At 40.4% G+C, this 13,490-nt stretch overlaps 1 protein-coding gene across 6 annotated transcripts in view; it reads left to right on the plus strand.

Annotated features, from left to right (window-relative positions):
- Positions 1-13,490, plus strand: part of LOC306666185 (serine/threonine-protein kinase Sgk3) — a 114,769-nt gene that overhangs the window by 59,520 nt on the left and 41,759 nt on the right. For 4 of the 6 annotated variants that reach the window (XM_079148114.1, XM_079148109.1, XM_079148110.1 and 1 more), the window contains exon 2: positions 8,523-8,748. The exons of the other annotated variants lie outside the window; for them this stretch is intronic. In XM_079148114.1, the coding sequence (XP_079004240.1) occupies positions 8,671-8,748 (78 nt within the window). In that variant the 5' untranslated portion in view covers positions 8,523-8,670. The remainder of the gene's footprint in view (positions 1-8,522; positions 8,749-13,490) is intronic. 6 annotated transcript variants of the gene reach the window in all.

A 13,490-nucleotide genomic window follows, 5' to 3' on the forward strand; every position in this document is an offset into this window, starting at 1 on the left:
GATCTTGTAACCTGCTACTTTACTGAATTCACTTATGAGTTCTAAGAGTTTTCTGGTGGAATTTCCAGGTTCCTCTAAATATATAATCATGTCATCAGCGAACGGGATAGTTTGAGTTCTTCTTTCCCAATTCGTATCCCTTTAATTTCTTTGGTTTGTCTAATTGCTCTGGCCAGAGTCTCAAGAATGATGTTGAATAGAAGTGGTGAAAGAGGGCATCCCTGCCTTGTTCCAGTTTTTAGGGGGAATGCTTTCAGTTTTTCACCATTTAGAATGATATTAGCCATGGGCTTAGCATAAATGGCCTTTACAATGTTAAGGAATGTTCCCACTATCCCTATTTTTTTCTAGTGTTTTGAGCATGAAGGAGTGCTGTATTTTATCAAATGCTTTTTCTGCATCTATTGAAATAATCATGTGATTCTTGACTTTAAGTCTATTAATGTGGTGAATTACGTTTATTGATTTCCTGATGTTGAACCAACCTTGCATCCCTGGGATGAAACCCACTTGATCATGGTGCACTATCTTTTTAATATGTTTTTGTATGCGATTTGCTAAAATTTTGTTGAGAATTTTTGCATCGATGTTCATTAAGGATATTGGTCTGAAATTTTCTTTCCTTGATGAGTCTCTGTCTGGTTTAGGTATCGGGGTGATATTGGCTTCATAGAATGAGTTTGGGAGGGTTCCCTCCTCTTCTATTTTATGGAATACTTTGAGAAGTATTGGAATGAGCTCTTCTTTAAAGGTTTTGTAGAACTCGGCTGAGAACCCATCTGGTCCCGGACTTTTCTTTGTTGGTAGACTTTTGATGACTTCTTCTATTTCAGTACTTGAAATTGGTCTATTTAAATTGTTTATGTCCTCCTCGTTCAGTTTAGGCAATTCATATGTCTCTAGAAACCTGTTGATGCCTTCAAAATTTTCTATTTTGTTGGAGTATAGATTTTCCAAATAGCTTCTAATTATTATGTTTTGTATTTCAATCCTGTCTGTTGTGATATTTCCTTGTTCATTCCGAATTTTAGTGATTTGGGTTTTCTCTTGTCTTCTCTTTGTTAGTGTGGCTAAAGGTTTATCAATTTTGTTTATTTTTTCGAAGAACCAACTATTTATTTTGTCAATTTTTTGTATTGTTTCTTTTGTTTCAATTTCATTGATTTCAGCTCTGAGTTTAACTATTTCCTGTCTTCTACTACTTTTGGTGCTGTTCTGTTCTTCTTTTTCTAGGGCTTTGAGCTGTAGTGTTAGGTCGTTTATTTGTTGAGTTTTACTTCTTTTATTAAATGCGCTCCATGAAATAAATTTCCCTCTAAGTACTGCTTTCATAGTGTCCCAGAGATTTTGATATGATGTTTCTTTGTTCTCATTTACCTCTAAGAATTTTTTAATTTCTTTCCTAATATCTTCTGTTATCCATTCATCATATAATAGCATATTGTTTAATCTCCAGATGTTGGAATAGTTTCTGTGTTTTACTCTTTCATTTATTTTTAACTTCAATCCATTATGATCTGATAGAATACATGCTAGTGTCTCTATCTTCTTGTATTTGCTAACATTAGCTTTGTGGCATAATATATGGTCTATTTTAGAGAAGGATCCATGTGCTGCTGAGAAGAAAGTGTATTTGCTCTTGGTTGGATGGTATATTCTATAAATGTCCGTTAAGTCTAAATTATTGATTGTGTTATTGAGATCTATGGTTTCTTTGTTCAATTTTTTTCTGGAAGATCTGTCCAGTGGTGAGAGAGGCGTGTTAAAATCACCTAGTATTATTGTGTTATGGTCTATTTGGTTTCTGAAATTGAGAAGGATTTGTTTGACATACATGGATGAGCCACTGTTTGGGGCATAGATGTTTATGATTGTTATATCTTGCTGATTTATGCTTCCCTTAAGCAGTATGAAATGACCTTCTTTATCCCTTCTGACTAACTTTGGCTTGAAGTCCACATTATCTGAAATGAGGATGGATACTCCAGCTTTTTTGCTGAGTCCATGTGCATGGTATGTTTTTCCCCATCCTTTCACCTTTAGTCTATGGGTATCTTTTTCTATGAGGTGAGTCTCTTGCAGGCAACATATTGTTGGATCTTTTTAATCCAATCTGCCAGTCTATGTCTTTTGATTGATGAATTCAGGCCATTAACATTCAGGGTTATTATAGAGAAATGATTTGGTTTCCCGGTCATTTGGTTCATTTTTAAATTTTGTTTATTTATTTGTTTGACACAACTTGTTTCCTCCTTTATTTGACAATTCCTTTAGGATAATTCCTCCCTTTGCTGATTTGCTTCTTTGTTTTTCATCTCTTCCTCATGGAATATTTTGTTGAGAATGTTCTGTAATGCTGGCTTTCTTTTTGTAAATTCTTTTAGCTTTTGTTTATCATGGAAGGATTTTATTTCATCGTCAAATTTGAAGGTCAGTTTTGCTGGGTATAAGATTCTTGGTTGGCATCCATTTTCTTTCAGGGCTTGAAAAATGTTGTTCCAGGACCTTCTAGCTTTTAGGGTCTGGATTGAAAAATCTGCTGATATGCGTATTGGTTTCCCCCTGAATGTAATTTGGTTCTTTTCTCTCACAGCCTTTAAAATTCTGTCTTTATTTTGTATGTTAGGTATTTTCATTATAATGTGCCTTGGTGTGGGTCTGTTGTAATTTTGTGTATTTGGAGTCCTGTAAGCCTCTTGAACTTGATTTTCCATTTCATTCTTCAGATTTGGGAAATTTTCTGATATTATTTCATTGAATAAATTGTTCATTCCTTTGGCTTGTTTCTCTAGGCCTTCCTCAATCCCAATAATTCTTAAATTTGGCCTTTTCATGATATCCCATAGTTCTTGTAGATTCTGTTCATGATTTCTTACCATCTTCTCTGTTTGTTCAACTTTGTTTTCAAGGTTAAATATTTTGTCTTCAATGTCTGAGGTTCTGTCTTCCAGGTGTTCTATCCTATTGGATATGCTTTCTATGGAGTTCTTAATTTGGTTTATTGTTTCCTTCATGTCAAGGATTTCTGTTTGGTTTTTTTTCAATATCTCTAACTCTTTATTGAAATGATCTTTTGCTTCCTGTATTTGCTCTTTTAACTGTCGATTGGTGCGATCAATCAATGCTTGCATTTGCTCTTTCATCTCATCATTCAGTGCGTGCATTTGCTCTTTCATCTCATCGTTTGCTTCTCTGATCATTTTAATTATGTACATTCTGAACTCCTTTTCTGTCATTTCTTCTGCCATGCTGTCACTGGGTTTTATTGATGTAACATCTAGATTTGTTTGCAGCATTTTCTTTCCTTGTTTTCTCATATTGTTCAGGTATCAGAGGACCGCTGAGATATTGCAGATTTCCTCTATTGACTTACAATGTCCCTGAAGATTTGTATATATATCCCCCCTTAGCCTTCAGTAGGCTGAAGTCTTGGAGGAAGTTGATAATGCGGTGCTCCACAAGGAAGCTGCCTCTCTAGGAGTGGTGGCCTTCAGGTGGGGTATAATCCCTGCTAGTGGGCAGAGGTGCCTCCACTTGTTGACCAATGGTCATCCAAAGGGGACCTAGGCTGTGGGCTGAGGCAAGGCCTGTTTGGGCCTGAGTCTCTGGTTTTACCGTCCTTGTGGGGAAACCTCACCCAGCAGGGAAGACTCACCCGGTGGGGAGGTCTCGCTGGTCAGTTCCCTCCTAGAGGTTCCCCTCAATTTACAGCTACCGCCTGGGCTGGGCTGCCTTCCTCTGCAAAGTTCCCAGGGGCCCGGCCCTACCTCCTGGGCCTGGGAGCCTCACCCTTTGCAGATGACTCTCCTTAGGCTGCCCCTCCTCAGAGAATCTGCCCGCAGGCCTGGAACCTTCGCTCCGCCCTAAGCCTGTCTCTGTGCAGCTCTTCCACCAAGAAGCCTCCTAGATCCTGGGACCCTGCTCTGCACCTAATCGCCTGGCTATGCGGCCCCTCCTCTGAGCAGCCACCTGGGGCCCTGTACAATCGCTCTGAATCCCAGAGACCCGCCACACGCCTCTTCCTCCAGACAGCCGCCCAGTATTCCGGTGCGGTCACTAGGAGTCCAAGAAACTCACTGCGCACCTCCACCTCCACCAACCACCCGTAGCCCTGGGCAATCAATCACTCCGAGTCGAAGTGACCCTCCCTGTTCCTCCTCCTTCTCCAGATAACCCCCCGGGTGTTCAGGAGCGGTCGCTCTGAGTGGCTCTGAGTCCACGTGACCCGCAGCACGGGTCCTCTGGGCAACCGCCCGGAGCTCTGGTGCAGCCACTCCAGACCAAGCGTCCCACCACGCTTCTCCTCCAGGCAGCCCCCCTGTGTTCAGGAGCTGTCACTTTAAGTCCAAACAACTCACCACTCGCCTTCTCCTCTGAGCAGCTGCCTGGAGCGCTAATGCAGTCACTGCGAGTCCAAACGACCCGCCACGCTCCTCCTCCTCCTCCTCCTCCTCCTCCTCCTCCTCCGGGCAGGCCCCGGGGTTCAGAAGTGGTCTGAGTCCAAACATCTCGCCACGCAGCCCCTGCTCTGGCAACCGCCTGTAGCTCTGGCATAGTCACCCCGAATCCAAGCGGCCGCGCTCCTCTTCCTCCTCCTCGTCCTCAGGGCAGGCCCCGGTGTTCAGAAGCGTCGTTCTGATTCCAAACAGCTCGCCGCGCAGCTTCTCCTCTGGCAACCGCCTGTAGCTCTGGTGCAGTCACTCCGAATCCAAGTGGCCACGCTCCTCTCCTCCTCCTCAGGGCAGGCCCCGGTGTCCTGAGTCCACACAGCTCTCCTCGCCACTCTTCCCCTGGGCAGCCGCCGGAGCCCCAGTGGTTGCTCCGAGTCCCAGCGCTGTGCCGAGCGGCCTCCTTTACGATGTTCCCAGTTGTCCGAGTTCACTGCTCCAGCGGGGGGAGGGGCGTCTCGCTGGCAGTTCTACTTCACAAAGTTTCCTGCGTTCCAAGACCACCGTCCCATCCGGGATGCCTCCCCAGGGGGTGAGAGTCACCCGGCTGCTTTGAGTTGGTCCCAAGCGTCTCAATATCTCTTCTTTTGAATCCTGAGTCCTGGAGCAACATGAAATGCAGCCACCCTCTAGGCCGCCATCTTGAAACCTCCTTTTTATCCATTTTTATGTGGTGCTGAGAATTGAACCCAGTGCCTCACACATGCTGGGGAAGTGTTCTATCACTGAGCCACAACCCCTTTCAAGGTTTTGATAGTGGTACTGACTTCTGAGCTCACAGGGATGTGGTATAATTTTTCATTACTTTCTTAGTTGGGACAGGGAAAATAGTTATAAGGGCTCTGCCCTAGTTACCAAATTGACAGTAGTTGTTGTCAAACCCTTAGTGAGTCTGCAACTGTTATTCTTCTCTTGCTGCTGGTCAGAGGCTTCTGCATGGCCCTTTCTCCTGTAATAACATAGGGCAGGGAGCCAATGTGGGGATTTTAGCCAGTTAATATTGTATTTATTTCCACTAAAATTATAGGACTAGGAAAATAAGCACAAGGCAAGGTTATGATTCCATTGGATATACTGTAAGATACCAGGTCCAGCTTCATCTCTCACCGTATCTCTGGGAGACCCAGTATCACTGGTGGACCACATTTTGGCATTAGTGTCAGTTCAGAGGTAGTATCCCATCTCGTAACCTATGGAAGGATAATAGATTTCCCTTGGTTCAGTGGACAGTCATCCTTGGGAATTGCTGTAGATCACTCTTTGGAAAGGCCTGGAGAAAAATCAAGAGTACACGATTATGGCTTTATAAAGGGTTACAATCTTATGTTTAATTGTCTGTGGTCTAATACTGTTTGAATGTACTCCATATGTGTTCCTAAGACTCCTACTGGTAAAAGTTGTTGAGATTTTGCAGATTTTTTTGGTATAAAGGCAGTCTTCTTTCAGAGTAGGACTCGAACTTCTTTCTGGGTTATATTGGGTTATGAGGCAATAAAAGATGGTGGGAGTAGGTAGTGAGGAGAATTGGGGTTCTCTTGTAAAACAACCTCAAAGGGTTTTATGGGTGCATTGGTAGTCTCAGTATCCTCAGGGATGCAGGTAACTGCTTTCAGCAGGGAACTTGAGCTAAATTGGAGTTCAGTTTTTCAGTGTCATCTCTGTCTTCTCATCTGTCTGAGTCCATGTTTCTGAGTTATTTTGCTTTCTAGCCAGTATGCCTTGTGTTAGTGTATGAGACTTTGCAGTGTTGCAAGTTTAATTAGCTCTGCAGTCCTTCTAGTCTTGATCCTTAGTCCTATCAGCTTGGCAGTTACAAGAGATAATAGACTCTCTAAAATAGCCATCTATTCTACCCATTTATTTGGGAATTCATGGCTTTCAACTTGTCGTTTGCTTTGTGCACATTCTCAAGAACAGCCAGAAGTAATTTCAGCCCATGTTAAAATCTTTGAAGTAAGCATTTTCATTAGCCACTTGGATTTCCAACACTCTTCCCTCCATCTGCACTCCATCCTATAACACCATGCACAGGTGGTAATTGGAATGATCATGATGTCACTGTGTGCAATCCCCTTCCTCCTTGGGAAGATTATGGGGATACTTAGCAAATATATATCTTACTTTTGAGGTTCTGTTTCCTAGGGTCATTGTTGGTACCAGTTAACTGCATTGGTCACAAGTCATACTCAAGTGTAATGAAGGAGTCTAACAAAGGAATGTTTATTAAGGTGGTGTGGGCAGGGTTAAGGCAACCAAGACATGGTGAAGCACCCTCATTCCCAGCAAGGTCAGGAGCCCATCATTACTCCTAGACCTTCAACTGTAGCTGGGGTAAAAGGGGCTGCGTGGTAGACACTGGCCTTAGATAGAGAAATCCTTTTGCTGTCCAATAAGGATCAAAGGGATAATAAACTTAGCATCTGAGTGCCCCTGCCCTGTTCTGCTAGCGCCTCACATTGACTGAATCTAACCAGAGGACAAGGGCAGAAGGTGGAAGGCCTCTGTGTATAGTGCATACAGATCAGCTTTCTGGGATGTGGCAGGGTGGAAAAGAGTGATGATTGGATGTGGAAGGGCAAATGGAGAATATCTAAATGTAGCAAAAAGTGTAACCTCTGACCAGGTTTGAGTGTGCACCTTGAATGTAGGCTCCTACATTTAACTTCCTGCTCTACCTTTAATTTTAGATGTCCCCTGGGCTCTTTGTATGAAACAGCTTTTTCAACCATTTCCCCCTCCTTCTTTCCTGATTCCCCTCAATGTGGTATCTTATTGTGCCTTCCAAAGGAAAGGCCTGAGGCCTGATGTTTTCCTGTAATTCTGCTATGGGTTATAGCACAGAAGGCACAAATGTTTAAATTCATATAGAATTAAGCACCACATTCTCAAGGGATCCCCTTTACTTCTGGGCAAGAGTGGGCTATGGTGGGTCATGGGGCTCTCAAATAAAGCTAATCCAGATTGGGAAATTATCCAGGCATACAGACCCTTTAAAAGGTATTATTTGGTGTCAGTGGAAACTATGGTCTGCTGTGTGTAACAAAGGTGACATTAGGGTGACATCTCAAGCCCTTTGTTCATGGGTGGAATGATTTTAGCATATTACATTTGTTTTTTGTGAAGATCTATTACAATGTCTCTGATCACTAGTCCAGTGCATAAGAATTGTCCACAGTCTTCCCCACCCCTCAGTACTGGGGATTGAACCCAAGAATGTTCTGTCACTGAGCCACATCCCCACTGTTTTTAATTTTTTTATTTTGAGACAGGGTCTCACTGAGTTGCCAAGGCTGGCCTTGAACTTGTGATCCTCCTACCTCAACTGCCCAAGTTGCTGGGATTATAGTTGTGCACCACTGGCTTCATCCAGTTTTTAAAGCATAACATAGTGGTTAAGAGTTAGGACTCTGGTGCCAGACAGCCTGGGTCAAAATTCTGGATCTGCAAATTATTTACTCTCTCTGTCTCTCAATTTTCTTACTAGTGAAATGGAAATAAATAGTTACCTACCAAACAGGATTGCAATCTGAATTGTTCAGCAATCATATCATTGGTTTGACCTGATACAAAAAAGTCTGAAAACCATACTTGGAGTGTTGGATTGCTCATAACCTTCTTCCTCTCATCTCTACTACATGTGGAGGTGTCTCTTGGGTGGGATAAGGTGGATCCTGCGCCCTCCCACTAAGGCTAATCTACTTTAAAAGAGCCGTGGGCTCCATCCCCTTCAGTATTAACCAGTACCACAGTATGCCACTGTGACAGGAGGGCAAGCCTCTGATCATCAACCAGAATTCCTTTAGTGAGAATTAACCTTTAGTTCACATGAACTGCAGCATATAGACTCCTGGAATTTCCAGGTAGTAAGGAAGGTAGATAGGATGCAACTGTTTGATTGTGATAGTAATACAACAGGAACTAAATCTCTAGCCTGGGCTGATATTTATGAGCAAAAGTAAATTCCTGCCAGAATAAACATCAAATGGGTCCTATTTACAAAGAATGGCAAATCTTAATAGTATTTTTAAATTGTCTTGCTAATCAATTCTTTTTTTTTTCCCCCTGTTGGTTAAGGTTGCATGATGGAATTTGAACATTACTTCAAGAGGTTTCATGTTTTGGATTAGTTAATTGTGCTCATCCTCTGTTGATTATTTCTTCGGACTTATTTTTTGGTTTTTTTGGTGTCCTTTTGAGTCATTAAACACAAAGAAATCATATCATGGACTACAAGGAAAACTGCCCAAGTGTAAGCATTCCCAGCTCTGATGAACACAGAGAGAAAAAGAAGAGGTTTACTGTAAGTATGTAACATAAAGCATATGGGGAAATTTTTATTATAGAAAATAATTTCCATTTCTGTTTTTGTTCTTCCCTAAGCTAGAATGCCTCCCTTTCCTCCATTTCTGAATATCCAGATTTTATTTCTTATGAGTGATGTGTCCTCCACAGAGCCTACCCTGCTACTTTAACAAAAATAAAATTTCCTTTTTTAGTGCGGATTTTTACCTATTTACCTATTTCCTTGGAGAATGTTACAAAACTATCTCAAAACCTCTTTATCAGAAAATGTATATGTGTGGCCAGGCTTATAAACCCAGCAGCTCAGGAGACTGAGGCAAGAGGATCACAAGTTTAAAACTAGCCTCAGCAGTTTAGCAAGGCCCTAAGCAACATAGTGAGATCCTGTCTCTAAATAAAATGTAAAAAAGGACTGGGGGATGTGGCTCAGTGGTTAAGTGCCCCTGAGTTCAATCCCCAGTACCAGAAACAGAAAAGAAATGTATGTATGTATACATACTGGTCTACACACTGATAATTTTATTTGTGCTGTCAGGTGTTGTTGACCATGTTAAGAATTATTGTCATGAAGTTTCCATAGTATCTTTTTTATGACATTTATTACTTTCTATTTTATCTTTAATATTTTATTTTAAAATATTCCACTGTTTTATCTTTATTTCATCTTAAAGGCAAAGTCCATTTCTGATTTTATTTTTTAATACTATAGTATATCTACTGTAGGACTTTATAAAGAGTAAACACAATGAATATTTACTGAGTCAGTGTTATTAGTGACAATTAATAGAGAATAGACACTTTTTAAATTAGCGTAATGAAACATACAATATTGTATTTATTTCCAGTAGTTCAGTTAGTATATACAAAGATCATCTGCCCTTCTGGAAAAAAAAAAGTCATTTATCCTGTCTGTAAGTGATCTGGTTTCCTTATAAATTCCCCTCTGCTGAATGGTATTCAGAAATTCATTTAATTGATCTAGATAAAAAATGCCCAGGTTGTGTTAATTCTGGTCTTTTTCTTATTTTAACACACTTCTCCAGGTTGTCATCTTTTTTTTAATATATTTTTTTTAGTTGTATATGGATACGATGCCTTCATTTATTTTTGTGTGTTGCTGAGGACTGAACCCAGTGCCTCATACATGCTAGACAAGAGCTCTACCACTGAGCTGCAACTCCAGCCCCAAGGTTGTCATCTTGATTTATGGGCAAGAGGGTATCTCCTTTCACAGTGTTAATTGAGTAGGTGACTGATCTTATGGTAGCCTAGAGAAATCTCTTGTATTTTGATCATTCCTGCAGATCTTTGCTGTTCTAGCTGTAGAGTGGTTGGTCTAGCACATATCCAGATGTGGCTGACATGATCCAGCCCTGGGCATTTTATCACTTCTGTTGCTGGCATCTGCATCTGATGGATTAACTTGGGATCTCTCCTTTGCTAGCTTGTCCAGGGTCCTAAAGGGGCCCTCTGCTGACTCAGGGCTTTAGCTCTCAGTAGCCCAAGAGCCCCCTAAGGCTATGACACAGAAGCCACTTTCAGTTCAGAGTCCATGTCATGTGGGAATGAGGAAAGCTGAAGAATTAAACTAAACCCTTAGTCTGAACACTGTACTTTGCCTTCTTAACTGTGGGAGTTAGGTGCTCCCAAATGGTGACTTTCTCCCAAGAAAGGAAGAAGAGAAACAACCTCTCTGCTCTCTGTTCTCCCTTCTTAAACATACCTCTCACACCCTGCACTGAAGTGCAGAGCAGAGATTGGTGTGTATGTCTATTTACCTCTTTCATGTGTGCTGTCAGTCTCTATATCAAGGGATATCTTAAACAGTGTATATTTGTTACACAGCAGTATAAACACATTTTTAACAATATCACATTAAAGATGAACAAGGGTTGTTAAATCTTGGATAAAATAGGGGAGTGTGTGCAAGTTTTCTTCCTTCCTGTTCCTTATTTTTACCTTTGGGCCATTCTCTACTTCAGGGACTTTACCTCCTGCCAAGTTTGACAGAAATTCATAACTTTGAAAATGTGGGCTGTTGGTTATGTCAGATGTCCTTTGATTTTTCAAGGTATAGGTATTTTCATGTTTTCTGGGAAAGGGTCAGGGAATACTTCAGTAACTTTCTTACCTAGCTGTGCCCACATGTGCTCTGAGTTCTCAGAAGCCTTATCCAAATCACCATGTTCATTTACTTCCTTCAGATTCCCAAATGTTGCCTTATTAGAGAGACTCTTTCTGACCTCTTATAATATAAAATAGCACCTTCACCCCACCCCCAAACACCCTTTCACTCTGTCGTGATTATGTGATTTTTTTAATAGCTGTAATCACCACCTGACATTTGGCATTTATTTACATGTGCTTTGCTGCTAGAAAGCAAGGTCCTTTGAAACAGGAACTTCCCTCACCATTATTTCACCAGCCTATAACAGAGATAGTAGATGTTCAATAAGTATTTGTTGAATTCCCGTTGAATGAAAGTGGTAGTACTAAGTTCATGTGTTAATTACTGGGTCACAATCGTGCTGTCCTCAGTCCTCAAGAAACTTGGTTCTAGTGAGCACAGATAGACCCTTCATTACCCAACACAGACTTTCTCTTCAGCTTCAGAAAGTCCAGATGCGTGTGGAACAGAAACAGACATTGTGTTACTGAGTATTCAATGATATTTTTATGCTCTTCTCATACATTTTTTTATGTAACTTCCATATCTTCATGCATTGCATTCTAGCATGTCTTGACTTAAACCAAGTCTCCATTGTATTTTTATTTATCCATTTGACAAACTGTCAGTGAATTCTATATTATTCCAGGTACTCTTCAAGGCAGTAGAGATACAGTGGGTAACACAGCTCTAGCTTTCAAGAATTTACATTTTGGTGGGCAAGACAGATATCCAAGTAAACACTCAAATAAAAATAATTTCATATTACAATAAGTATTATATTATTTTCTGTGAAATCCTGCTTTTTTGCCAATAAAAATATGTTTTTAAATTTTAAATAGTTTTTGCCTGTTTTATTAGAACTTACTTAATAAGCACTTGTTTATAACCATACTGGTAGTTAATAATTTCACAAGGCCTTATTTCCTGTAAATATATTTGCTGCAGATCCATTCCAGCCTGGAACCTAAGCTTGGTTCTATTCTTGGCTGTACTTGGGAGCTAGGGGAGGACACTTGACATTTCTAGGGACTACTGTCCTCACCAGGAAATCAACATAAAGAATTTAAGAAGCTTGGCGGATGTGGTGGTGAACTCCTGTAATCCCAGTGACTTGGGAGGCTAAGGCAAGAGGAGCACAGGTTCAAGGCCAGGGTCAGCAACTTAGTGAGACCCTGTCTCAAAATAAAAAATAAAAAGAGTTCCCCAGCTCTTGTGGTTCAGTGATTAAGCACCCCTACATTCAGTTCTCAGTACCAAAAAGAAAAAGAAAAGAAAAGAAAGGAAAGAATTTAAGAAGCTCACAATCATATAAACTTAAGGTCTTTGTCCTTCCATAGCAGTGCTGCTTCCAGGCCTGTCAGATCCTACATGCTATATGATATATAATCTTATCATAGCTTCACTGGCATCTCGACTAGGTCTTCTGCCCTTTACTTCTGCACTCTCTCTTGGGGGAGTGTTACCTGACAACTAATTCTAGCATGTTGTACCCAGCAACTCCCTCTAAGACAACTCAGTGTCTTCTTGGTTAAGATCAGAAGAACCAGATTACCTGTAATCTCATGGTACCCAAGTGCTTTATATCCCTTGTCCAGGTGACTAACACCAGTGACTTTACTTCACTTTCCAGCTGAGGCTTTATCCCGTCTCTCACAGAAGGCTTTATATTTTGGGGTCCCTCAGTGAAACTGTGACCCTGTTAAAGTGTCCATATGTTAAATAATACTACAGAATTTCCACAGTTTAATCACATAAAATATCAGTGCTTTCCTCACAGTATTATCTAATATGAGCCTGTGAATATAGGTTACCTATCTTTCATGGGAAAGGAGTTTGTTTGTCTTCTGAGATAAACCTGGTTTCTCTTTTAAGTTGTCTGACAAACTATGTGAAGTATCATAAATCTCAAAAGCAACTTACATCTCTTCTCTTGTCATCACTGTAAAATAATGAGGTTGATAAACCAAGTCCTACATAACCAGCCTTTCATCATATACCTGAATTCTTGTTATTTTTCCTTTAGAAATGATACAAAATCTTTGAGGTCCCAAACTCTTTTCTTGTAATTATATTCTGAAAGTATCTATGGGATGAATTATGAGAGTTCATTCTATAACTATTGATGATTTGATACTGGTTTGGTAGACAAAGAGTAGAAGATTGAGATTTTTATCTTTAGTTTTGTGTTGTTTATTAAGACTATGAACTTAGACAAGTTATTTAACTTTTTGCCTATCATTTTCTCCTCTGTAGTGGGGGTTAAAAATATTTGTTCTCCTTATTTCATAGGGTCATTGATTATGATTGAGATCATATATTATGAAAATATTAAGCCCATGTAAGATCGTATTAGAAAATCTGAGAATGAACTCTTAGTTAGAAAAGTACTGTGTAAAAGATGACCTGCAGAAAAGAATATTAATCGTTTAGTGTTTACTCTGTACCAGGCATTACTTTTGAAATTACTTGATAATTTCTAGCATTACTTTTGAAAATTCTTTATAAATTCTATAATATTCAATATATATGATGTTATACTCTTGGGAGAAAAACCTGAAGCAAGAAGGGCA

This window comes from Sciurus vulgaris (assembly GCF_902686455.1).
Source record: "Sciurus vulgaris genome assembly, chromosome: 1".
Lineage (NCBI taxonomy): Eukaryota > Metazoa > Chordata > Mammalia > Rodentia > Sciuridae > Sciurus > Sciurus vulgaris.